At 39.4% G+C, this 25,978-nt stretch overlaps 1 protein-coding gene across 4 annotated transcripts in view; it reads left to right on the forward strand.

Annotated features, from left to right (window-relative positions):
- Window positions 1-25,978, forward strand: part of Lin54 (lin-54 DREAM MuvB core complex component) — a 75,381-nt gene that overhangs the window by 44,472 nt on the left and 4,931 nt on the right. For all 4 annotated transcript variants that reach the window (XM_008846855.2, XM_017801612.2, XM_008846856.2 and 1 more), the window contains exons 5-11: window positions 11,039-11,255; window positions 17,298-17,371; window positions 17,521-17,718; window positions 20,765-20,856; window positions 21,731-21,802; window positions 23,109-23,211; window positions 23,364-23,501. In XM_008846855.2, coding sequence (XP_008845077.1) covers window positions 11,039-11,255; window positions 17,298-17,371; window positions 17,521-17,718; window positions 20,765-20,856; window positions 21,731-21,802; window positions 23,109-23,211; window positions 23,364-23,501 — 894 coding nt within the window. The remainder of the gene's footprint in view (window positions 1-11,038; window positions 11,256-17,297; window positions 17,372-17,520; window positions 17,719-20,764; window positions 20,857-21,730; window positions 21,803-23,108; window positions 23,212-23,363; window positions 23,502-25,978) is intronic.

Genomic DNA, 25,978 nt, shown 5'->3' on the forward strand with positions numbered 1-25,978 from the left:
GAACTCACCTTGTTGACCAGACCTGGATTAAAGGCATGCACCATCCTGCCCAGCTGAGAATTTTTACATCATACTCATCAAAGATACTCACCTATAGCTTTCTTTTTTGGCTGTATTTTTTCCTGGTTTGGGTGTTGAGGTAAAACTGGCCACATAAAATAAATTTGGAAAATTCTTTCCTTTTCAGTTTTGGGGAATAATCTAAGCAAAATTGCTGTTCTACTTTGAACGTTTTAGATGAATTCATCATGGAAGCTATCTGTTCCTATACTTTTCTTTGTTGGGGAGGGCAGGAGAATTCAGTACTGAGGGAAAACTGATTCACTCTCATCTGTTCAGGTCTTCTTATCTCTTGATCCAGCCATGGTAGGGTACCTGTGTCCAGGAATCTGTGAGTTTCTATCACTTGTCACATTTGTTGGTTTGCAGTTGTTCCTAAGAAGTTCTAATGACCTTTTAGATTCGTGATGTTAGTTATAATCTCTTCCTTCTTTTTCTTTTCTTCTTGAGACAGGATCTCATTGTGTAACCCAGGCTGGCTTCACACTTATAATAGCCAGGCTAAGTGGAATTTGTAATCCTCCTTCCTTGGCCTTCTAAATGCTAGAGCATGTACTCCAAAGCTTGGTAATGATTCTTCCCACACACCTTCCCTCTTCTCCTTTTTCTTTTTAAAATTGCACTTATATATGTATGCATACATGTATGTATGTACGTATGTATTTATGTGGATATGGGTGCACGTATATAGTAGCCTACATGTGAAGGTTAAATGACAGCTTCTGGGAATTGGTTTTCTGCTGTTTTGGGTTCTAGCAATCAAACTCGGGTCATTAGGCTTAGTGGTAAGCACCCTTACCATCTTGCAACCTACCTTCTTTTCCATCTTTCAAGTTTTACTCTGAGTCCTAGGCTGATCTGGAAGTTGCTTTCCTCCTGTCTCTACCTTCCAAGTGTTGGGATTATATGTGTGTCACTGTACTCAGAAGTATCTCCCTTTTTTCATCTCTGATTTTTTTGATGTGTTGTAGTTCCATTTTCATTTCTTTCAAGAAATTTTTAAGATTTCCTCTTGGTTTCTTCTTAGATTCATTGGATGTTGTTGAGGCCGGTGTGGTGGCACCTATCTGTAGTCCCTACATTCCAGGGGCTGGGACAGGAGGATGGAGAGTTCAAGGCTAGCCTGAGGGACTTAGTAAGATATTGTCTCAAAACAGTAAAAAGAACCAGGCATGGTAATACACACCTTTGATTCCAGGACTCCAGGCAGAAGCAGGCAGATCTTTGTGAGATCGAGCCCAACCTGGTCTACATAGTTCTTGGCCAGCTGGGGCTACAGGAAGACCCTGTCTTAAAAAAGAAGAGGGAGGGAGGGAGGGAGGGAGGGAGGGAAGGAGGGAGGGAGGGAGGAAAACAAAGAGAATAACTTTTTAAATGTTCATGTATTTTTATGGTTTCCATAATTTATCCTACTGTGTTTTAGTTTTGTTACATTGCAGTTAGAAAAGACACTTGATGTGTCTTTGAAATTTGTGGAGACCTGTTTTCATCTTCATAGGATGTGTCTTGGAAATATGTTTCATGTGGTAATGAGAAAATTGTGTATTTTGCAATTATTGGTTGGAATGTTCTTTGGGTGTCTATTAGGTTCATTTGGTCTAGGGTACAACTTAGTTGGTTGATTTTCTATCAGGATCATCTGCCTGTTACTGGGGTGATTGGAGAGTCTCTTTGGGACTGCTCTGACATTGTAGTCATATATATTTGTAATTGTTTCCTTTCTCTTGAATTACCACTTTATTTTTTTGACCCTTTTACCATCACACAATGACCTTCCTTATCTTTTTTACTATTTTTGAGTTGAAATCTACTTTGTCTGCTATAAATATGACTACTCCTACCCCCTTTTGGATTGTTTGCTGGGAATAATATCTTATTCTACCCCTGTATGCTCATTTGTGTCTTAGGAGTGAAGTGGGTTTCTTATAACAACATGTATTTGGATCTTCTTTTTTTTTCATCTAGCTAGTTACTCTGTGTCTCTAACGGGAGAGATTTCTCTGTACATTTAAGGTTGTTGCATGTAGGTAACCTGTTTTCTTGTTTCACTATCCTTCCTTCCTCCTTCCCTCCCTTCCTCCCTCTCTCCCTTCTCCCCACCCCCCTTTTTTTATCCCTATCTCTTTCATTCTCCCTCTCACATTATTCCTTTTTGGTCAAGTGACTTACTCTAGTAATATGTTTTGATTCCTTAGTTATTTTGATCTCTCTGTTGGAGATTTTTGCCTTCTGGTTACCATTAGTTGTATACAAAACTTATTTTGATTATAACAAACTATGTTGGAACAGTTGCAGCTTAAGCTGATTAAGAGATATAAAAAGAAACAGAGACAGAAATATACTTTTAAAAATTGCATACCTGGGTGTGGGGCAAAGACACAGCAGGTAAAAGTGCTTGCCATCAGGCCTTACAACCTGAGGTTGATCCCTGGGACCCACATGGTGGAAGGAAAAATTGCATCCCAACATCTAGGAGGCTGAGGCAGGACTATTGCCACAAAATCAAGACCAGATGAGGCTACATAGTGAGTTCCAGGTCAGTCAGGACTAGGGTCTAAGACCCTGTCTTGAAAAAAAGCAGAGTCGGGGGGGGGGGTCTGGAGGGATGGCTTAGTGCTTAAGAGTATGAACTGCCAGCCAGACATGATGGTGCACACCTTTAATTTTAATTCCAGTACTAGGGAGGCAGAGGCAGGTGGATCTCTGTGAGTTCCAGCCCAGCCTGGTCTATATAGTGAGTTCCAGGCCAGCTGGGGCTACCCTGTCTCAAAAATCAAAACAAACAAAAACAAAGTGTGTACTGCTTTCAAAGAAGACCTGAGTTCATTCCCAGTGTAGGGTGGCTCACAACTGCCTGTGACTCCAGCTACAGAGAATCCAATGCCTCTGGATTCCAGTTCCAGGGGAATCCAATGCCCTCTTTTGACCTCCCCATGGGCATTACATGACATGGGTGTACTTACTTACATGCAGGCATTACACTCATACACATAATAAAATAATAAATAATATTTTTAAAAAAGAATTTGAAATATAGATGTATACTGTGATATATATTACAATTTAAAAAATATTTTTTCAACAGATAGAAATTATTACAGAATTACACCACTGGTCACACCCAGAGATTCTCTGTAAATTGCCCAAGCCTAAGTGGCACATTTAGGATGCAACCTCTACACCCAAGACTCATGGAACATGGAAAGGGATGAAGTGAACACTAATGCTTCTTTGAATTCTCATCAATGAAGCTCCCTCATGCAACAGAGGGCCAGGAACACAAAAGGCCACAAATGGCCAAAATGCAAAGAATAAGAGTCAGCAGAGTGTGGGTCCTTGGATAGGTCTCCTATGTTGAGGTCCACCCACTTAGGGCTCAGGGACCATTGTGGAAAATATGGGGGAAAGATTGTAAGAGCCAGGGAGGAGGTGCGTGATCATACAGAAATAGTCCTACAGGTGTCAGGGACCCTTCTCATACAAGCCTACAGCAATGGTGTCAGCATGCACAAGACCCTTGCAAACTTAGGCTGACAAAAATCCAGCACAGAACTGTGGAAATGAACAGCAAGCCCCGATCTTAGTTGAAGAATTATTGGCAGCTGATTACTGCTGGATGAGGAAGAGCTGATCTTCTTAAAGAGAGACACTCTAGATAGGCTGACTAAACCCCAGTGGATGAACTTGCACAGAGGGACACTAACTTTACATAGTAGGCCTTCATACAAATGACAGATCGTATGAACTCCAGTGGGGGGCGGGTTATGGGAGGGTATCAGAGGGGAAGAGGGGAAGGGGTATAAAGATGATTTTATGTATGAAATTCACAAAAGTCCATAAAAGAGTAAAAACACACACAAAATGTTTTCAAAGGCAGGGTCTTAACTATGTAGCTTTGGCTGGCCTGGAACTTGGTATGTAGATTAGGCTAGCCTTGAACTCACAGAAGTCCCCTACTTCTGCATCTTAAGTACTAGGATTAAAGGCATGTGCCACTAGGCTTAACTACTGTGCTGGATCACTTTAGTGTCAACTTGATACACCTGGGTTGAGGGAGCCTCAGTTGGAGAATTGCCTCTATTGGACTGGCCTGTGGCCATGTCTGAGGGGCATCTTCTTGATGAGTGATGTGGGAGGGCCCAGCCCACTGTTGGTGGTGCCACCCCTGGGCAGGTGGGCTTGTGTTTGCATAAGAAGGCAGGTTGAGCAGGGGCCAGGGGAGCAAGCCAATAAGCAGCGTTCCTCCATGGCCTGTGCTCCAGCTCCTCCCTCCAGGTTCCTGCCCTGAGTTCCTACCTTGGGCTCCCTGATGAACTGTGACCCGGGAGATGTAAGATAAATAAACTGTTTCCTCCCCAAGTTGGTAGTGGTCAGAGTGTTTTGTCACAGCAATGAAGAACAAACTAAGACAACTACATTAATTTTTTAGAGGCTATAGAATTCAAATACAAATATACAGAGGAAAAGAAAAAAATGGAAAATTCTGAGTGTTACATGGTAATTTGTGTTTCAAAGAATGCAGCGGATAGTCAGTTACATTATCAACATTCCATTGTGGTACTAATTTGATTACAAGACTGAGGCAGGAGGATCTTGACTTCAGGGTCACTCTGGACTACTACTAAGACCTTTGTCAAAGAAGAGAGTGAGGAAGAAAGGCCCTTTGGTTTCACTGAATACAATTTGAAAAGTAATGTAGCAGTTTTATTTTTTAAATGATAATGTTTATAACAGACCAGAAAATGATAATAGGCCAAAATTTACAATTGGCTGAGTTAAAGCCCTAGTCTTTCCAGTAGTCAGTTCCATTCCAGTGGCTGGAAGGGAAAAAGACACAGGAAAGCCTTATAAGAGAAACTTTTTTGGAACAGACCTGGAGTATGCATCCATTCACTAGGTAAAACTCATCATCACTTTACTTTGCCCAAGAGAAACTAGGAAATATAATCTGGCTATATGCTTAGGGAGCAGAAAGAAATTAGAATTTTAAAAAAAATTAAGCAACAGGTAGTCAATAGTGTAATTGTCCATATTTTTGTACAAAAATGCTATATTAATATGGGTAATTAACATTAGTTAGGCAGGGGACCAGGAAGTTAAATGATCATGGCTTCCTATTTTAAAGAGACATTATTCTGTGCAAAGATTATTCTTGTTGGTAGTTATCAAGGTCAGCGGACTTGTGTGTACCCTCTGCTGAGGCTCTGCTGAGCTACTGAAGAGCTTGCAGTGAGTAGGCAGAAAAAAATGAATGCAAGTAAAACAATGAGTAACAAAATACTTTTAAGTGTGGTATAGAATAGATGATATTATGGTGCAGAAGAAAGACGAAGAGCTACTTGACTAATTTAAAAAGCAAGTAGCAGTTTTACCTTTATATTGTTTGTTACTAGTATACTCGTTGACTTGTTTAGGTTCCTTAATAATTGCCATTTTCTAAAAAAATTTTTCAGTAAAAGAAAAGATGAAAAATAAAAAAGAAAATGATGGAAAAGTCTTGCTATGCCTTCATTCACCACTCAAAACTACATATTGAATGCCTACTATGTGTTGCTTTTTTTTTTTCAGGAAATTGGAGATCAAACATGAATATAAAGAACCTAAAGTCTATGTAGAGGAGGAAAGGGATTATTATAAATTTAATCAAATAATCGTACAAATATAAAATTACAAGGTCAAGATATGTGGGGCGGTGAGATGGCTCAGCCAATAAAGGCACTTGCCACCAAGCCTGACTTGAGTTTGATCCTCAGAACCCGAGTTGTGGAAGGAGAGCACTAACTACAAGTGGCTCATTAGCCCCAGTTGGGAACATTGGAGAAGGTATTTCTGAGCTAAGGTTTTATATGGATGTGCTTTTGGATTTGATGTCGGCCACAAGAGTGAAGGACTGGAGGGGTTATCAGTATGGTCAACACATGGAACAACTACTGTGGTTGGACTTAGTAATGCTTTAGAAGGAATAGCGAAAATAAGCATGGGTTCAGATTACAGACTGTCTTCAAAACAAAGCAAATTCAAGCTTAATTTTGTTACTAACTGTAATATGGGATGCTTCTAAAACAATGAAATATAACATAGTCTGAAAGTGAAGTTTGAAGACTATTAGCTATGCAGCATCTGACTTGAGACAGGTAAAGGCTGGAGTCATAAAGCCAGTTTTGAGTGTGTTTCACAAATATCTAGGCAGGAAGTGATCTGGAGTTGACAGTACTGTGAAGTTGAACGTTGACACAGATTTTGAAAAGTTTTCCCAAGGCTTTTGCTATTAAGCTTTTACATGAATGAATTGTGGTAATGAGTACAACTTGAAGAAAAAGAATTCTGTTTTCCTGATAAACTGATATAAGACTAGTAAGAGTTGGACTTGAGGTAGTAAGGTGTAAGATCCATTAATATGAATTTTTAACTTTGTACGTAGCTACTCATACCAGCACCCACAGCCTCCATAAGGAGCAGAAGTGATACATTAATAGGAAATGAATCATTTTCCCTTATATAAATGAATTGTTGCTTTTGTTTTATGCCTTTATATTATACTGATTGAGTACCTGTGGAGTCCTTTTACAATTATTTGGAGAGGGTGTGTATGTGTATGCGTATGTGTGCCACAGATGCATGTGGAGGCCTGGGGTTAAAATAGGGTGTGTTTCTCTATCATTCTCCACCTTATTTTTTTGAGCCAAGTCCCTCTCTGAACCTGAACTTACCAATTCAGCCACCATGCCCAGCCTTTATATGGGCGTTGAGGATCCAAATTCAGGTCCTCATGCTTGCCTGGCATTTAAAATATATTAGGAAATTTAAGTCTGATTGAGTTAATCTTTTTTTTTTTTTTTTTTTTTTTTTTTTTTTTTTTTGAGACAGGGGTCTCCCTATAGCCACAGCTGGCCTATAACTCACTATGTAGACAAGGCTGACCTCCATTTCACAGAGATTCTCCTGCCTCTGCCTCATAAGTGCTTGGATTAAAGACATGCACCTCCATGTCCTGAAAGATCCTTAACTACATCTGCAAAGTTCTTTTTGCCACATAAAATGGTATATTAACAGGAGTAGGGGATTAGGGTGTGAACATCTTTTGAGACAGGGGTCTCCCTATAGCCACAGCTGGCCTATAACTCACTATGTAAACCAAGCTGGCCTCAGTCTCACAGAGATCTACCTGCCTCTGCCTTCCAAGTACTGGGATTAAAGATGTGCCCCCTCACACCCAGCTTTGAGTTAACTTTTTTTAAAATTCATTTGTGTGTAAAATATAGGGTAAGTTTTTAAAAGAACTTATTCATGTTCTTTCAATGTCATTAACCTAGTTAATGTTTGCATTTTCTTGATCACCTTGTTTCTTACAGTTTGAATTGGAATTCAGTTCTGCATGTCTGTATGTTTGCAAATGATGGGCATTGCTTTCAGTTTCTTCACTTCCCTTAATTTTTAAGAACTTGAATTGTTTTGATCTTAAGAGTTTCTAATGTCTCTGTATCTTATGCTGCTTAGTTTGGAGAATTTTAGGCACTCAAGTGGTCCCTGTATGTTTAGAACTCAGCATATGTTTAGCACATATTCTCTCCCAACCTGTAGCCTGTCTTTTCTTTCTCTGAAGTGGGATTGAGATAGGTCGTGTAGCCCAGGCTACCCTCAAAACTCTTTTTTGGAGCCAAGAATATCTTGAACTTCTGATCCTTTTGCAAACTCCACCTCTCCATTGCTAGCATTTGTAGGCATGCAGTACCATTCCTGGTGCAATGGTTTATATGTTTCTGGAGGTTAAATCCAGGGCTTCGTGCCTACTAGGCAAGCACTCTACCAACTGAGCGAGATCCCAGGACCCAGATAAATGTTTTCTTTTCCTTTTTTGGTGTTGGGACTTAAACATCAAGCTTCACACGTGATAGGTAAGCACCTTATCAGCTGATCTGTATTCTGAGCCCCAAGATGGTTATTTTCTTTCTTTTTTTAATGTTTTATTATTTTTATTTTATGTGTATGCGTGTATTGCTTGCATGTAAATAAGTGCACCCATGTTGTGCAATGCTCGTGGAAGACAGAAGAGGCTGTTGGATCCCCTGGAACTGGAGTTACAGACAGTTGTTAGCTGCCATGTGGGTGCTGGGATTCAAACCCCAGTCTTCTGCAAGAACAGTTAGTGTTCTTAACTGCTGAGCCATCTCTCCAACCCCCCAAGATGAATATTTTTAAACTAAAAGCTTAAAACTGAGATTAAGAACCCAGCAGTTGGACCAAGTGTGGTAAAGCATGCCTTTAATCCCAGCTCTCAGGAGGTAGAGGCAAGTGAGTTGGAAGCCAGCCTGGTCTACATAGTGAGTTTCAGGCCAGTCAAAGCTATATAGTGAGACTCTCTCTGGAGGAAAAACAAAACAAAAGTCAACAGTTTAGTTGTTCAGTTACAAGTTGAAAACAGGATTTTTTATTTATTCATTTTTGAGTTTCCTGTCAGTAGGCCAACACTTTGGAGAGTCCCACAGTGAGTTCTTGAGGCAAAAGGAAAAGTAAGAAGCATAAAGAAGTGGGAAGGGCAGTAAAAGTAAGTAAGTCTTCAGATGTAGCAAAATGAACCACTTAAGGTGTTTATATGGAGGATTAAAATGCTTAACATCAGTAGTACAAAGATAACGTACAAGTAAATGATTTTAGTTTTCTATAGTTCTTTAATTATCTAATTTATATATTCCTACTTGTAGATTTTTAGGGCAAATAAAGGACAGTAGCATGATACATAAATAACAGGCTAATACAGGGGAATATTAAATTGTGTGTGTGTGTGTGTGTGTGTGTGTGTGTGTGTGTACACATGCTGGGATCAAACCCAGGCCTCATGCATGCTAGGACTTACCACTAAGCTACATCCCCAACATTTATAAAACATTTAGCTCAAAAGAGGGCGAGGGGGCACTGAAAATGATGGCTTAATGGGAAATTATAGTGACTAATTTAAATCCTCAAGATGGTTCAGCAGGTTAAAGCATTTGCCTTGCAAGCCTGACAACCTGAGTTTGATCCCCAGAACACATAGTAGAGAGAGAGATCTGATTGTTGAAAGTTGTTCTTTGACATCTACACATGTGTTTTGACACACATGTGCCTGCATGTGTGTAAGTGCATCCATGTTGTGCAGTGCCCAAGGAGGTCAGAAGAGGGCATCGGATTCCCAGGAACTGGAGTTATGAACAGTTGTTAGCCGCCATGTGGGTGCTGGGAATTGAACCTGGGTCTTCTGCAAGAACGTCAGTGCCCTTAACTGCTGAACCGTCTCTCCAGCTCCTATGATAAAAAATTTTAAATGTAAACAGTCTTGGATACTGATTGAAAATATGGTCAGATCTGATTTTTTTTTTAACTCAGTTATATACAGCTTATAAAAATGGTAGATTCAAGTTTAGGATACAGAAAAGTTTAACATTAAAAAGAGATTTAAAAAGGGCCAAGTTTTTTTGTTTTTTATTTCTGTTTTGTTTTACAGTGCTGAGAACAAAACCTGGGGCCTCACAAATGCTAAGCAAGCACGCTACTACTGAGCTATACTTCAGATCCTTAGGGGATAGAAAAAAGAATGTGAATAAGCGAAAATAGATCTCCTCCATCATATGGCAATTGTCTTTCCTGTGAGGACTTTCTATAGACTAGGTGGGGATGTGTAAAGTCTTTTATAAAATAATACTTTATAACAGGTTAAAGTACCTTTGCTTTGTTATTTACTTTCGGAAATCTCATTATGTATCCCAGTCTACCCTGGAACTCAGAATCCTGCCTAAGCCTCTCCAGTGCTGATTATAGGTATGTACCACCACACCCAAGTTTCCATTGCTTTTGTGGACGGTGTGTTTTTAACTAGGGAGATCGCATAAGGCGATAGTGTTCTGCTTTTTTTTTTTTTCCTTTTTGGGACAGGGTCTCCCAGTAGCACCAGCTAGCCTGGAATTTGCCATGTAGACAGGCTGGCTTTGAACTCACAGAGATCTGTCTGCCTCTGCCTCTGCCTCTGCCTCTGCCTCTGCACTAGGATTAAAGGCATGCGCCACCACGCCTGGCTCCTGCTCTGCTTAGGTTTCATTTAGCTTCTTAGGAAGTCTCAACTTTCTGTCTGTCTGAAGGAAGCTATTTAAATGATTAATTAAAATTTGACTCAGATCTGATTCACTCAAAATTGGTTAGTTTTTCTAGACAACCAAAATTGAGGTCATTTTGAACTGAAATTGGCATTCTCTCCATAGACTAATGTAGTGGAGTGGTGTGCATAATATAATCTTTCAAAATTAACTAGACTTAAGGGCACAAAATGTGCTTTTCACATGTTGAATGAAAAAATGATATAGTTATTTGATAGAAATGTCTAGACCTTCTTTTCTCTTTAATTCTGGGAATTTTATTTTATTTTTAGTCTTTGTAAGACAGGGTCTTCCTATAGCCCCAACTGGCCTGGGAATTGCCATGTAGACCAGGCTGGCCTTGAACTCATAGAGATCCACCTGCCTCTGTGCTGAATGCTGAGACTGAAGGTGTGTGCCACTACTGACTGATGCTGGGAATTTTAAATAATACCATTCTCATAAATTTTACCTCATAGTAACAAAACCATATATTCTTGTATGTTCTTCTTAAGGTAATTTTTAATATTTTTAACTTTTAATTTTGTGTATATTGGGGGAATGCTCATGAGTGCAAGTACTCACAGAAGCCAGAAGATGGTATTAGGTCCCCTGGAACTGGCATCAAAGGCAGTTGTAAGCTGCCCCATGTAGGTGCTGGGGATCAAACTCAGGTTCTCTGGAAGAGCAGTAACTGCTCTTAACTGATGAGCCATCTCTCCAGCCCCAGTTGCATATTCTTTTTCATTTTTCTCTGAGCAGGTTGTTCCTTCCAGGAGCTGTTGATGAGATTTAAGAGTATACTTTATTATTTGAGTGACGGCCATAAGTTAATAGATTAATGGTAGGTTTTGTTTTGTGTTGTTTAACAGACAGTGAAATCAGCTGTGCAGACCATCACTGTTGGAGGAGTGAGCACATCACAGTTTAAGACAATTATTCCTCTGGCTACTGCTCCCAATGTTCAGCAGATTCAAGTGCCTGGAAGCAAGTTTCATTATGTCCGACTTGTTACTGCCACAACAGCCAGTAGCTCAACCCAGCCAGTTAGTCAGAATCCCAGTATAAACACTCAGCCTCTCCAGCAAGGTCGGTAATCATTTTTTTTAATAGTAACAAATGCTTTTAACATCATTAAAGAACATTGGTCCTTTAAAAAAATAGTCTGGCATTCCATCTGAAAGTATAAATCAGCAACTGTTACAGATGACAGTGGCATAGAATCACAGTTGTGTATAACTGTATCATATTCTATTTGAAGCTGGTAGCTAGAGGTGTGCCATGATACCAGATAATCACAAGTATTGATTAATTTGTGGTTAACTGCTAGTTTAAAGCCCTAGATTTAGTCGGGATAGATTTAGTTGTGACCAAATGATTTATTTAATTTTTGGTAAGGCTTGGGTCAGTTGAAATGACAACTAGTCAATATAGAAATAATAACATCACATTAGTTTCATCTTATTTTGAATAATACTTTTTTTTAAAAACTGTAATTGGTAAGGCTTCTCAGTTGATAGAGTACTTGACTTGATGCACAAAGCCATAAGTTTGATCCCCAGTATCAAAAACTGGTTGTAGTTGTCATGCCTGTAAACCCAGCCCTTGGGAAGTAGAGACAGGAGCATCAGAATTTCCAGATCACCATCTTTTTTATATTAATTTCTAGGTCACCTGCAATGGGATTCTAACCCCCACCTCCAATGCACCAAGAAAAAAAAAAAAAAATGCTTCCTACTACCTGGTACATTTACATGGACAAAATGGATAACTTCTCTCACATTTTTTGCCCACTTTTTTAAAAAGTTGAGTGAAGTGAAAGGATCAGAATAGTTTATAGTTTACAGTCTGTGTTTTTCTTTGGAAGACTACTTTATGTTCCAGCAATGTCTAATTGAAGAAATAAGGATGTGCTTCAGTGGGAGAATGCTCAACATGAATAAGGCCTCAGATTTGATCCACAATATCACAACCCAAATAAACAAAGAAGTAAATGGGACAATTAAAGGCTAATTAGTTTTTTTCTTCAAATTACATTTGGGGCAGGGGAGGGCACACTTGATCAAAGGACAGCCTGAAGGAATTGGTTCTTTGCTTCCATCATGTGGTCCTGGAGATCAAATTCAGGTTGTTAGGCTTGGCAGCAATTTCCTTTACCTGCTGAGTGAGCCATCTCACTGACCTTATCAGAGCTTTCTTAATGAGAAGATAAATGAAACTTGCATATCATAAAGGAGTCAAGTTTTATATTCTCTCAATACTAAAACTTCACAGGAATAAGTTGAATCTATGTGGATATTGTGGTGATATGAAACACTTGCTAGATACTCTTGGTTATATTTTACGAGTGTTTGTATGTGTACAGAATGACAATAACTCATTTCTAGTGCAGCGCTAATGCTGTTTTACTGGTTGGTACAAGAAAAAAGAAGCTGAAGATTCAAAAAGGAGGAAGAATGGGTTTGGACATACTACAATCCTAATGTATTATCAGTACCTTCTTTTCCAACTTAAAGTCTTTCTGCATTTCTCTACTTCTTTGGGTTGCTTTCTGCTTCCAAACTTCTTTGCCTCTCTCTTGTCCCCTCTGTCTCTCTCCAGCTACCCTGTTCTCTGCTCTCTTCCAGTACATTCACATACACATAACTACCCATCTCTTGTATGAATCTGAATTTTTTTCACTACTCATCTTTCCTGTTTTGCAAAAGATCTGCATGTTCGTATTATTTGATAGGAATATTGAGTTAAAGTTAAAATTTTAATAAATATGCTAAATAGTAGTTCTACTTTGTCAAATATATTGTAAATTTGAGTGCCTGTGTTTTCGAGGGGTTTGTGTGCAATGCATGTTTGCGCATATATATATATATATATATATGCGCAGAGCAGGTAGGAATACTCACCTATCAGATGTGACAGAGCAGGTCACAGCCCTTGAATATTCTCTTCCTGAGTACCAGGAAGTTCTACCATTCTATGCTGCCTGTTCTATGTGCTCACAGGTTGGTGACCATCATCTTCTCTCTCCAAAGAGCAGGCGCTAGAGGGCACCTGTTCTCCTGTGTCTCCCATAGGAACTTAGCCTTTAATTCTAATGTCAATGGGACAGGTATAACTTTACTCATCTTTTGGTGTAACTGAGGAGAATCAACTAGAACAGAAATAACTTCAAATCAGACGTCACTGCTCATACATTATTTTTGATTGATTGATTGATTGATTGACTGATTGACTGATTGATTGATTGACTGATTGATTGGTCTTTTTTGAGACAGGGTCTCCCTGTAGCCCCAGCTGTCTTGGAACTCACTGTGTAGACCAGGCTGGCCTTGAACTCACAGAGATCCGCCTGCCTCTGCCTCCCAAGTGCTGGGATTAAAGGCGTGTGCCACCACACCCGACCCCATGCATTATTTTTGTATAACTATTGAAATTTTTATGTACACCATAAAATTCACTGTGTGTGTGCATGTTTGTGTGTTTGAGTACAGACACACACATGCTACAAAGCACATATAGAGGTCAGGGGACAATCTTGGATGTTGGGTTTCGTCTTGTACCTTGTTGGAGGCTCCTATTGTAACTGGCCCCTTGCACATCCATGGATTTTCCTATCTCTGCCTCCCATCTTGCTGTAGGAGTGCTGGAATTGCAAGTGCATGGTACCACATCTGACTTTTTGGGGGTCTGAGGTCCTCCTGCTTGTGCAGTAAGTACTTTAACCATGAGCCATCATCTCCCAGCCCAGTCAGAGCTGTACAGTCGTCACCATTGATTGTGCTTCTTTCGGGTAGTCTCCTGTGCTCCCCTGTTCTCCCATTTGGTCACCTTGTGGCAGCAGCCTGCTCTTGTGTAATTCAGAGTACCTTCTCTTAGAGCTGTCATCGAGGACCATGAACATGTTTGTCTTTAGCCAGTAATTCTCCAGTCTTCATCAAAAGTTCCCAAAGAGAGGGAGGGAGGGAGGGAGGGAGGAGGTAGAGGGAGGGAGGGAAAGTAGGGAAAGGGAAAAGGAGACAGACAGATGAGAAAAAAAAATTTGTTGCTATCATGATGGCCTTACTACCCAAAGAAGTCTTTTATGTATTGTACAGAGCGGGTTTTATCCTAGTATCTTGGTCTTTCTTTCAGACCAGGCTTCCAGCTTTACTCTTGCATAAATGAAACCCAAAGCCATACGTTCTGTCTTCCTAAATTCCCTTCTTTAAGGCTGTTGAAATGGCAGCAAGCAGTTTTCAGAATTATACTTCATTGGTTTTGGACTGAATTCTTTAGTCTGGTGCCAACCTGTTTCCTGAATTCATCACATTGTTGCTCCATGTCAGGTTTCATCCTCCCTGAAAATCAGCTCACCCTTGAGTTTTTAGTTCCAGTAGCTATCCTTTCTTTGGAAAACTCTACAATGACATGACCTTTCTTCCTTTGTACCTTCTATCCCTACCACTCGGGTTTGTAAGTCCTTTCCTTTCACCTCTGCCAGATCTCTGGCATCTGCTTTTTCCCTTTCATCCTACTAGCCGGCACCCAACTCCCTAACTACTTGCATTCTTCTCCCTTGTCTTATTTCTTGCATCCTGATTTTATTTTATTTTTATTATTTTCTTTCTTTTTTTATGTGTTTGAATATTATTCCTGCATGTATGTAAGTGCACCTGTGTCATGCAGTGCCCTCAGTGGTCAGAAGAGGGTATTGGATCCCCTGGAACTGCACTTACAAAAGGTTGTTAACCACCTTGTGGGACCCAAACCCCATCCTCTGCAAGAACAGCCAGTGTTCTTTACCACTGAGTCATCTCTGTAGCCCCATTGTTTTGATTTTTTTTTTTTAATGTTTTTTGGCCTTTAATCCCAGCAATCGGGAGGCAGAGGCAGGCGGATCTCTGTGAGTTCAAGGCCAGCCTGATCTACAAAGTTAGTTCCAGGACAGCTGGGGCTACAGGGAGACCCTGTCTCATTGGTCTTTATGAGACAGGGTCTCCCTGTAGCCCCACCTGGCCTGGAACTCAAAATAGACTAGGCTGGCCTTGAACTCACCTCCCGAGTACTTGGATTAAAGGCCATGAGCCACAATGCCTGGCTCTGATTTTGTTTTTTTATATACTGCTACCAAATAAAATTTTTGTTGTGCTATTCCAATATTTCTGCACTTCAACATCCCCAGAAACTGGGGCTGTAACTATCTAACTCCAGTTCCAAGGGAGCTGATGCACTCTTCTGGCATCTCTGGGCATTGCATGCATATGGATACATGTGGATGAAACACTCATACACATAAAATATAAATAATTTATCTCCAGAAAATTCTCCTTATAGAATTAATATACAGAATAAATATGCAAGTTTCTACCTTAACATTCAAGGTCCTCAGGTAAATGTCTGCAATCTGCTTTTTTTGTATGTTTGCCTACTTTAGGCCTGGGTTCCATCTAACTGGTCTGTTCACTAGCATGCTGTGACTATGCCTTGCGGGCTGTACTTCTCTGTCTGCATGGAAGCCCTGCTGCAGTCTATGTGCCTTCTCCACTGTCTGTCTAATGATTAGGGCCTACCTCGATGTGTCCTCTATGCACGCCTTCCATGTTCTCATTCTCTACCAATAAATGTATATTCTCTCTCCTTGGAAATCTCACAGCAGTTTATCTGCTTTAATAATAGCTTTCTTGGCCAGGCATGGTGGCACATGCCTTTGATCCCCCAGCTCTTGGGAGGCAGAGGCAAGCAGATCTTTGTGAAATCGAGGCCAGCCTGGTCTACATAGCGAGTTCCAGGACAGATGGGGCTACAGGGAGACCCTAACTCAAAAGAGAAAGGGAGGGATAATAAAAAAAAAAAAATTAAGTAGGTCTTTTAATTGGGTACTTGCCTAATCTGTTGGAGAATGTAATCTTTTTTTTTTTTTTTTTTTTTTTTTTTTTTTTTTAAAAAAAAAAAAAAAAAAAAGAGGACGATAAATCTTTCACTGTGTATATCAAACTGGCCTTGAACTCTTAGAGATCCGCCTGTGTCTGCCTCCCGAGTGCTGGGATTAAAGGCGTGCACCACCACGCCCAGCGGAGAATGTAATCTTGACTACAGGTGCCTTATAGTTTCATTTCTTTGGGATCATATATAGTAGCAGTGGTTACAATAATGATGGCAGCTAACATTTATTGAGCACTTACTATTTGTTGGGCACTATCCTAATGTACTTTAATGAATTAACATATTTAATCCTGTACTACATTAGCGGAGTTATTGCCCATACCATATTGTAGGCAAAGAGAATCTAAGTTGTTAGAACTTGGCAGAACTGGGATTTGAATCCCCTGGGTCTTCTGATTTTAAAACTCATATTCTTTTTTATTATTACGTTTGTGTGTGTGTGTGTGTGTGTGTGTACATGCCACAGTTTTGTGGAGGTCAGAGGACAATTTGCAGGAGTGGGTTCTTTTCTTCCACCATGTAGGTCCTGGGTATTGGACTCAGTTTTTACCCACTAAACTAACTCACTGGCCCAAGAACTTATATTCTTTGTTTGTTTGTTTGTTTGTTTGTTTGTTTGTTTTTGAGACAAGGTCTACTATGTAACCCTAGCTAGCCTGGTACTCGCCATGTAGACCAGGCTGGCCTCAAACTCAGATCCTCCTGCCCCTGCCTCTGAAGTGCTAGGGTTAAAGGTGTGCGTCATGACACCTATATTCTTTACTTTTATGCCCTACTGCCTTTTAATATTTGTTCCATAAATATTAAGTTGTGTAAGCATGTTGTTTTCTCTGGCTTGAAGGGAAACACAGAAATTAGAAATTGTAGCATAGAATAGTGCTACTACCTAAACTTATAAATAGCAGTAGATTTAATACTTGACTGTGTAAGGCTTTTGTGTATACAGACTGAATGAATTTCAACAGGATGCTTTGAACCTACAGCTACTCCCTCATAAAGTAGGTAGATCAGTCTCATTAGATACAAGTTTGCTGGTAGGTGTTATAAGCAACTTTGAAAAATAACTATCCTGATTAAAGACTGCTCAACAAGAAGCAAGTGGAATGCTTTAAGCTGTTTCTTAAGGATAAGTTGAGGGATAAATATTCTTAAGTGTTTTGAGTATTATTTTCTGTAAGTAAATTGTTCATATTTTTTTCTTTTAAAAAGCAAAGCCAGTGGTTGTTAATACAACCCCAGTGCGGATGTCGGTTCCATTTGTCCCAGCTCAGGCTGTCAAACAAGTGAGTATCATAACTTTTCAGTTTTTCCCAAAGGACAGTTACTTTTTAAACTCAAAGTTAAGGTTTACGACAAGAGATTTTACTGAATTAAGCAGCTGTAAATTGATTTTTTAAAGTTATTATTTATAAAAATATTTGTTATTTTTTAGGTTGTTCCAAAACCAATGAATTCAACATCACAAATAGTGACTACTAGCCAACCACAACAACGGCTTATCATGCCTGCCACACCACTGCCACAGATCCAGCCCAACCTCACTAACCTGCCACCAGGTACTGTCCTGGCACCAGCTCCAGGAACAGGGAATGTGGGTTATGCAGTGCTTCCAGCTCAGTATGTTACTCAGGTATGTGGGGAAAATAAAGGCACTGTTTCAAAAATGGTAGCTGCCTTTACAATGTCTAGCTCTGCCATATTCAAAAGCTAGTCAAAAACATCTAGCTCTATATTAAAGTAGGTCTTTCTGAAATGTTGGAATGTTAATTGAAACATTTGAGTTCCTTTCCATGTTCAACATTTAGAATATATAACAAAAAGCATTTGCACATATGAACTCAACAGTTTTGACAGTGTGCACAAGAAGACCTGCACAAGCTTAAGCCAGACAAAATCTCATCATGGAGAGAGAAGGTGGGCACGAAGCCCCATGCTTAGTGGAGGAGCTTCTGGGAAAGGGAGAGTTAGTTTTCTTTAAGAATGTGACCCCATAGGGGCTGGAGAGATGACTCAGCAGTTAAGAACACTGGTTGTTCTAGTGGAAGACCTGGGTTCGAATCCCAGCACCCACATGGCAGCTAACAACTGTCCATAGCTCCAGTCCCAGGGGATCCGACAGCTTCTTCTGTACTCCGCGTGCATTGCATGGCACAGGTGCACTTACCTACATGCAGGCAATACACTCATACACATAAAATAAAAATAATAAAATATTTTAAAAAAAAGAAGAATGTAACCCCTGGCTGGGCGTGGTGGCACATGCCTTTAATTCCAGCACTCAGGAGGCAGAGGCATGTGGATCTTTGTGAGTTCAAGGCTAGCCTGGTCTACATAGTGAGTTCCAGGCAAGCTGGGGCTACAGAGAGACCCTGTCTCAAAAAGACCAAAAAAATAACTAAATAAAAAAAATTAAAAATCAGAATCCCAGGGGCTAGAGAAATGGTTCAGTGATCAAGAGCACTGGCTGCTCTTGCAGAGGACCTGGGTTTGATTCCAAGCACCCATATGATAGCTAACACCCGTCTTTAACTCCAGTTCCAGAGGATCCAATGCACTTTCTTGACCTCCACAGGCATAACGCTCATACATATAAAATAAAAATAATAATAATAATAATTTTTAAAAAATCAGAAGCCCAATGAATTTAGAAGAGACTGTGACTGCACTAGTGCTCTTTACACACAAATACAATGCCACTGGCTTATGCTTGGAGACTAACACTGTAAGATGCATTTCCAGAGGCCTTTTTGAGCCAGAGTTCATTCTGTAGCCTAGTGTGGCCTGGAGCTGACTATGCCTCAGCCTGCAAAATGCTGGGATTGTAGGCGTGAGCCACAATTTTCTGGCAAATTTCTGGTAGCATATCTTTGAGTGTGTGTGTGTGTGTGTGTGTGTGTGTGTGTGTGTGTGATTTATATATATGTGTGTGTGTACATGTGTTGGGGGACATACTTTTACAGGTGAGCATGTACACATGTGGAGACCAGAGGTTGACACTGGACATCTTCCTTTCTACTTTATATATTTTAGCAAGGTCTCTGACTTAGGCCCAGAACTTTCCAATTTAGCTTGTCTAGCCAACTTCCTCCTGGAATCCCCTATCTCCAGCTTCTATGTACTGGGATTATGGATAGGTCACCACACCTGCCCGGCATTAAATGGGTGCTGGGAATTCAAATTCCAATCCTCACTCTTGGATGGGAAATAGTTTCCCTACTGAGCCATTTCCCCAGCCCCTAAGATGGTATACATTAGTGGTCTGTTCTTACTATCAGGCCATCCTTAGAATGGAAGCCATGTATTACCTTGTGGCTAAGTTAGGTGGGGAATGCTGTTTCCATGAAGCAATGGCAGTTTTTCTTTTAAGGCTCAAGCAAATAAGCACCATGTTCCAAACTGTTGAATTGATGAATTCAAATTGTAAGAGAAGGAATAGAAGCCCACACATGTTCTTTAGTATTTAGCATATATTGGGTGGCTACTGATTTTTTTTTTTTTTTTTTTTTTTTTTAAAATAATGACTGTTGGCAGGGGGGGGGGGCGCACACCTTTAATCCTAGCACTCAGGAAGCATTAAACTCAAAGACCCCCCTGCCTCTACCTCCCAAGTGCTGGGACTACAGGCATGCATCACCATGCCCGACCATTAATTTGATTTTTTTTTTTTTTTTAAGCTCAAAAAACTTTTCTGGCCAGGCGTGGTGGCACACGCCTTTAATCCCAGCACTGGGGAGGCAGAGGCAGGTGGATCTCTGTGAGTTCAAGGCCAGCCTGGTCTACATAGTGAGTTCCAGGACAGCTGGGGCTACAGGGAGACCCTGTCTCAAAAAGACCAAAAAAAAAAACAAAACTTTTCTGGGGCTGTTGAGATGGCTTAGTGGTTAAGAGCACTGACTGCTCTTGCAGAGGACCCAGGTTCTATTCCCAGCACCCACATGGTGGCTACAAATCATCCTTAACTCCAATTCCAGGGGAATCTGAAGCCCTCTTCTGACCTCCGCGGCATTACACGACATGGATGCACTCACATACATGCAGGCAATACACTCACACACATAAAATAAAAATGATATATTTTTTAATTTTTTCTTTATTTTTATTTTATGTGTATGAGTGTTTTCCCTGTATGTATGTAAGTGTACCCATGTCACAGGATTGTTAATTAGCTGTAATATGGGTGCTGGGAACTGAATTCAGGTCCTCTGCAAAAGCAGAGAGTCCTCTTAACCGCTGACCCATCTCTTTAGCCCATTTTTTTTTTAAGGTTTTATGCTTAGAAATCAGTGTTGAATAGAAACTCAACTGTGCATGGACGGTCTCATTTCTGTGATTTGTAATGTGGTAAATACAGTCCCAATTGTACTTACAAGTGGACACATTGATTTTTCTAGTCAATAGAGGTTATTTTGATATTGCAGGATATTCACCTAGAATTTCCTATAATTCTGACATATTCGTCTATGAAGTAATTTTTATATTTGGAGCATATGCTACTGTAAAAAAACAGTGCTATCTTCATGTCTAGTATTGGTTTAGATCTTTGGAAGCACTCCTTATGGTTTATATGAAGTTCTCCATTGTTTTTCCTGTGTTAGTAGACATACTGCCTTCTCATTGTATCTGAGAGTACTGAGAATTTCTGCAAATTCTATAAACTGACCTTTCTTTACCTGTAGCTACAGCAGTCTTCATACGTGTCTATAGCAAGCAACTCTAACTTTACTGGAACATCTGGTACCCAGACACAGGCAAGGCTTCCATTCAATGGGTGAGTATTTTGAAAATATGTAAGTTAAATTATTAAGTCAACTTAAATATAGCACTAAATAGATTTATTCAAATATATCTCATTTGATTTTTTTTCTTAAACCTGTTTATCTGTCTAAAGTGCTCTTTATTTATTTATTTATTTTATTTTATTTTATGTATATGAGTGTATTGTCTGCATGTATGTTGTGCAATGCCCGAGGAAGTCAGAAGACAGCATCAGATCCCTTGGAACTGGAGTTACAAATGGTTGCTAGCCACCATGTGGGTGCTGAGAATTGAACCTGGGTCCTCTGCAAGAGTGGTGTTCTTAATCGCTGAACCATCTCTCCAGCCCCAAATGCTCTTTATTTTGGAATACTTCAAATAGACAAGTTATAGAAATAATCAGTGAACAACACCCTAGTGTCCTTTACCAAGTTGCCATATTTGTTGTTCCGTTTTTCTCTCTTATTCTGAATATTTAAATGGTATTGACTGTGTGCGTGTATGGATTTGGCTTTTTGTCATTGTTCTGTTAATCTGTTAATCTGTACTGCCTTTCCCTGAGCTTGTGAGCAGTGCAGAGTCAGAACAAGCTGGTCCCTTCCCACTGCCCCTTTCTTCACACATTTCTCCCTACCACTTACTGTGATTAAACTCTAAGAATTTTTAGCAATTTTCCACTTTTGCTATCTCAGAGGGAAGAGTATCTTAGAGTATTCTTTAGCACTTGTCCATAACTTTTTTATGTAAATAGAACAACCTAGTAAAGTTGTTAGAGACATATGCATTTGTTAAAGTTTTATTTAAGGAGAATTTATAGATTGAAGACTTTTCTAGTTTGAAATAATTAATTGGTTGAATTGTGTATCTGTTTTTGTGTATCTGGATAGCATAATCCCATCAGAGTCTGCCAGTCGGCCCAGAAAGCCCTGTAACTGCACAAAATCGCTGTGCTTGAAATTGTGAGTAGTTTTATTATTATTTGCTAACTTGATATAATTGGAAATGCTTTTGAAAATAAATGAAACTAGCTGGGCATGGTGTCATACATCTTTAATCTTAGCACTCAGGAAGCAGAGGTAGGCAAATCTGATTTCAGGCCAGCCTGGGCTACATAGTGAGGCCTTGTCTCAAATTTTTTTAAATAAAACAAAGCTGGGTATGGTAGCATGTACCATAATCCTAGCACTTGAAGATAGAATCAAGAGGATCATGAGTTTAAGGTCATCCTCAGCCTCAAAATGAGTTCAAGGAAAGCCTAGGCTACATGAGACCCTGTCAGCGAGTGAGTGAGTGAGTGAGTGAGTGAGTGAGTGAGTGAGTGAGTGAATGAATGAAGATTCCTAACAGACCGGTTTTACTACATCTAAGCAATTTAAATAAGCATACATGCAAATGGTTAAACACATAGAGCAGCATAAAAAATATTCTTCAATCCTAGCACTTGAAGATGGAATCAAGAGGATCATGAGTTTAAGGTCATCCTCAGCTACAGAATGAGTTCAACTGCCTTTAATTCCAGCCCTCGGGAGGCAGATGCAGGTGGATCTCTATGAGGTTGAGGCCAGGCTAGTCTACATGAGTCTCAGACAGGCTGGACTAGGGATACTCTGTGGGATTAAAAAAAATCAAAAACTGAAATGAGTTTGAGGCAAGCCTAGGCTACATGAGACCCTGTCAATAAATAAATAATAAACAAATAAATATAAATAAACAAAAATGAAAATTCCTAATAGATCAATTTTCTTAAATCTAAGCAATTTAAATAAGCATACATGCAAATGGTTGAATACACAGAGCATAAAAATATTCTTCAGTTGGTTCAGAAGAAAGTAAGTTGGGCATGGTGGCTCATACCTATAACCCCAGTGCTGAAGAGATTTAGGCAGGAGGATTGCCTTGTTCAAGGTCATCCTGGGCTATTGTAGTGAGTTCCAGGCTATCCTGGACTACAGTGTGAGGCCCTTTTTGAAAAACAACAAAGAAATATATTGTAAGCAAATACAACATAATTTTAGAGTCTGCCATACTGAGTCATTGCAATAGGGCCTAGCACCATGAGACATAGTTATAGCTTCAATATTGGTAAGTTTGATCTTATTTATTAAGATTTTGAGTCTTCATATGTGATTGACCCTCTGTATGTATTGTTAACTCTGTATCTAGATAACTCTGGTTACATTTCTAAATATACACATATGTAGAATATACATGATATATAATCGGGTAATTGCTAGTTTTATTTAACAATGACGTCTTATCTTTCAGGTATTGTGATTGCTTTGCAAATGGTGAATTTTGCAACAACTGCAATTGTACCAATTGTTACAACAATTTGGAGCACGAAAATGAAAGACAGAAAGCAATAAAGGTGATTTTTTTTTATTTAACTGGCAGAAATCTCCAGTTTTACCTATTTTAAAGAACTCATTGTTTTACAAAGACAAATACTAATTCTTCACCTTTGCAGTATTTAAATTTAATCTTTGATTTAACCTGTTTGTATTTGTTCTATTCTGAAAGGCATGCCTTGACAGAAATCCAGAAGCCTTTAAGCCGAAGATAGGGAAAGGAAAGGAAGGAGAATCAGATCGACGGCACAGCAAAGGGTGTAATTGCAAGCGATCAGGATGTCTTAAAAACTACTGTGAATGCTATGAGGTAAGATGCTGACTGGGAGGATAACCATATTTTGAAAACAGTTTTTGGAAGGACATACTACAGAAATTTACTTGAAAATTAGAAAATAACCTTACTATTACATTTTAAAATATGCACAGTTAGCTCAGGGCCCTTGTTTGAGGAAGGCCTATGGCCTTCCAAGCAGGGCTTTAGAAGAGCCATACCCCAGGCTCAGCATTACAGCATGGCTTTCATTAGCTGGCCTATCAATTTATAACTCCACGGTTGTTTGCATGAAGGTATTTAAATCAGAACACCAGTATATTGATTTTTCATTAAAAGTAATATAATAATGTAGTAACTGCAGTAGTGGTTCTCAACCAAGATACTATACTACCTGCTAGTCTCCATAGGCTTTTCAGATATATATGTGGATATAAAATAGCCTGCATTCTAAGCTACAATCCTGAAATTGAAGTTTATCTTTATTAGACTACCAGTAGTACCCCCTTCAGGATTTCTGCTCTATGGAAAACTAAATCTTTTAAGGAGCTTACTGTGTGAGCATAAATACAGGAAGGGAGGACTGTGGAATATTGCTGCATGAGATGACTGCATCCACCCTCAGTGTTTCTTTGCCCACTCAGCTGGCTAGTTTATTAATGGGTCGGCTCTCCTCTCTGGAAAATGTACTTGGAACTCTGTTTTGACAGATGACATGTAAAACCATCCCCTGCTTACTTCACAGAAGGTGTTACGCAGTCTGTCATTTTTATTTTCAAAGCTTAAATATAATAATCTACCCTGCCTGATATTAACCCTTGGGTTGAGTCATTCCTGTAGTTAGGCTTTTCTATATTTTCATTCATTCAAATGTCATTTTTAGAGAGAAACTTTTTTTTTTCTCTTCAATTTTGACAGAAAGCCTACCTTTCACTTGGTAGAATAACACTGCTGATGGGTACACTCTCCCATGGATGGGTGTCTCTTACGTTTCTAGTGTCCTCTCCCATATAAAATGTATCACACTAAGATTTTTGTGTGCTATATTCTATGTAATGAATTCTTTGTGAATTTACTCTTTAAAAAGTCAAGTACTGGTTGGAGATACGCCTCAGTGATAGAGCACTTGCCCAGCATGTGCAAAGCCCTAAATTTGATCCCCTTGTACCACCAAAATTAATTAGTAAACTTAAAAAGTCAAGTACTCTCCAAAAGTAGGAACTAACATCTTATAATTCCACAGTCAAAATCTGTGAAAATATATAAACTCAGGATTAGTTTTTAATTATTTCATAGCAGCTTAAAGTCCAACAGGCTAGTTTCTCATACAGTATTGGAGTAGTTTCACTTTTTTGTTAACAGGTACTTGGCTCATTTATGTTTATAAACCACATCATAGAAAATTTGTAATGAATATGTTTTAAAACATGCATATATTTTTGGATTTGAAAGGCATTAAATCAAGTCTACAAAAAGAGAGAAGATGGATCAATGACCTACCTATAAAGCTATATCAGAGGGGCAAAGCCAGTTCATGTATATGGCATTGAACTATCGGTAACAAACTAGCTTATAAACATCAAACATGCATATACTAATCATTTAATTCAACTGTTAACAGTCTTTGAATTAGTAGAAGTAGAAAAGATAATGGGTTGGTTGGAAAGTGTTAGAATGAAGCTGTGTCAGAACAGCTGTCTGATAGCTGATTTGTCATTCCAGAAGTCACTTACCAAAAAAACAGAAAAATTTAGACTATTCTAAACTATGAATAGCAGTGGCTAATTGGCCAGTTGAGTTAGTGATGTCATGTCTTAACAGTTCGTGTTGAATTTCTGTTGATACCCTTACTCTTCAGATGAACTGGCTTGGGTCCCATTGGTTTGCATCTGGACAACACATTCAAGTATTTTTTACCTGCCTTTCCTGAGCTTCTATTAGTATTTTTAATGTGGTTCTTAAAACAATCCAAATTTGGGGCTGGAGAAATGGGCTCAGCAGTTAAGAGTGTTTGCTGCTCTTTCAGAGGATCCAAGTTCAGTTCCCAGCATCCACTTTAAGCAGCTTGCAACTGCCTTTAACTCCAGCCTGGGAACTCTGACACCTTCCAGCCTTTCATGCACCTGTATACACCTGGTACACATACACAAAAATCTTTTTTTTTTTTAATTCAAATTTCCACCATTGATATGTCTCCTCTACTCAAAGGCCAGTGGTTTTCTCTCTTCATCATTAGGTGTATAGTGTTCTTTTTTAAAAAAAATATTTTATTTATTTTTATGAGTATTAGTGTTTTGTCTGCATGTGTGTAAGTGCACCCACGTCACACAATGCCCACAGAAGTCAGGAGAAGGTATCAGATTCCCTCAAACTGGAGTTACAGACAGTTGTTAACTACCATGTGGGTACTAAGAACTGAACATGGGTCCCCTGCAAAAGTAAGCTGAGCTCTTAACCATTGATCTCCATCCCCACGATAAACAGTTCTTACTGCATATACAGTTTATAGTAAA

Source organism: Nannospalax galili, unplaced genomic scaffold (assembly GCF_000622305.1).
Source record: "Nannospalax galili isolate Female #2095 unplaced genomic scaffold, S.galili_v1.0 scaffold763, whole genome shotgun sequence".
Taxonomy (NCBI): Eukaryota; Metazoa; Chordata; class Mammalia; order Rodentia; family Spalacidae; genus Nannospalax; species Nannospalax galili.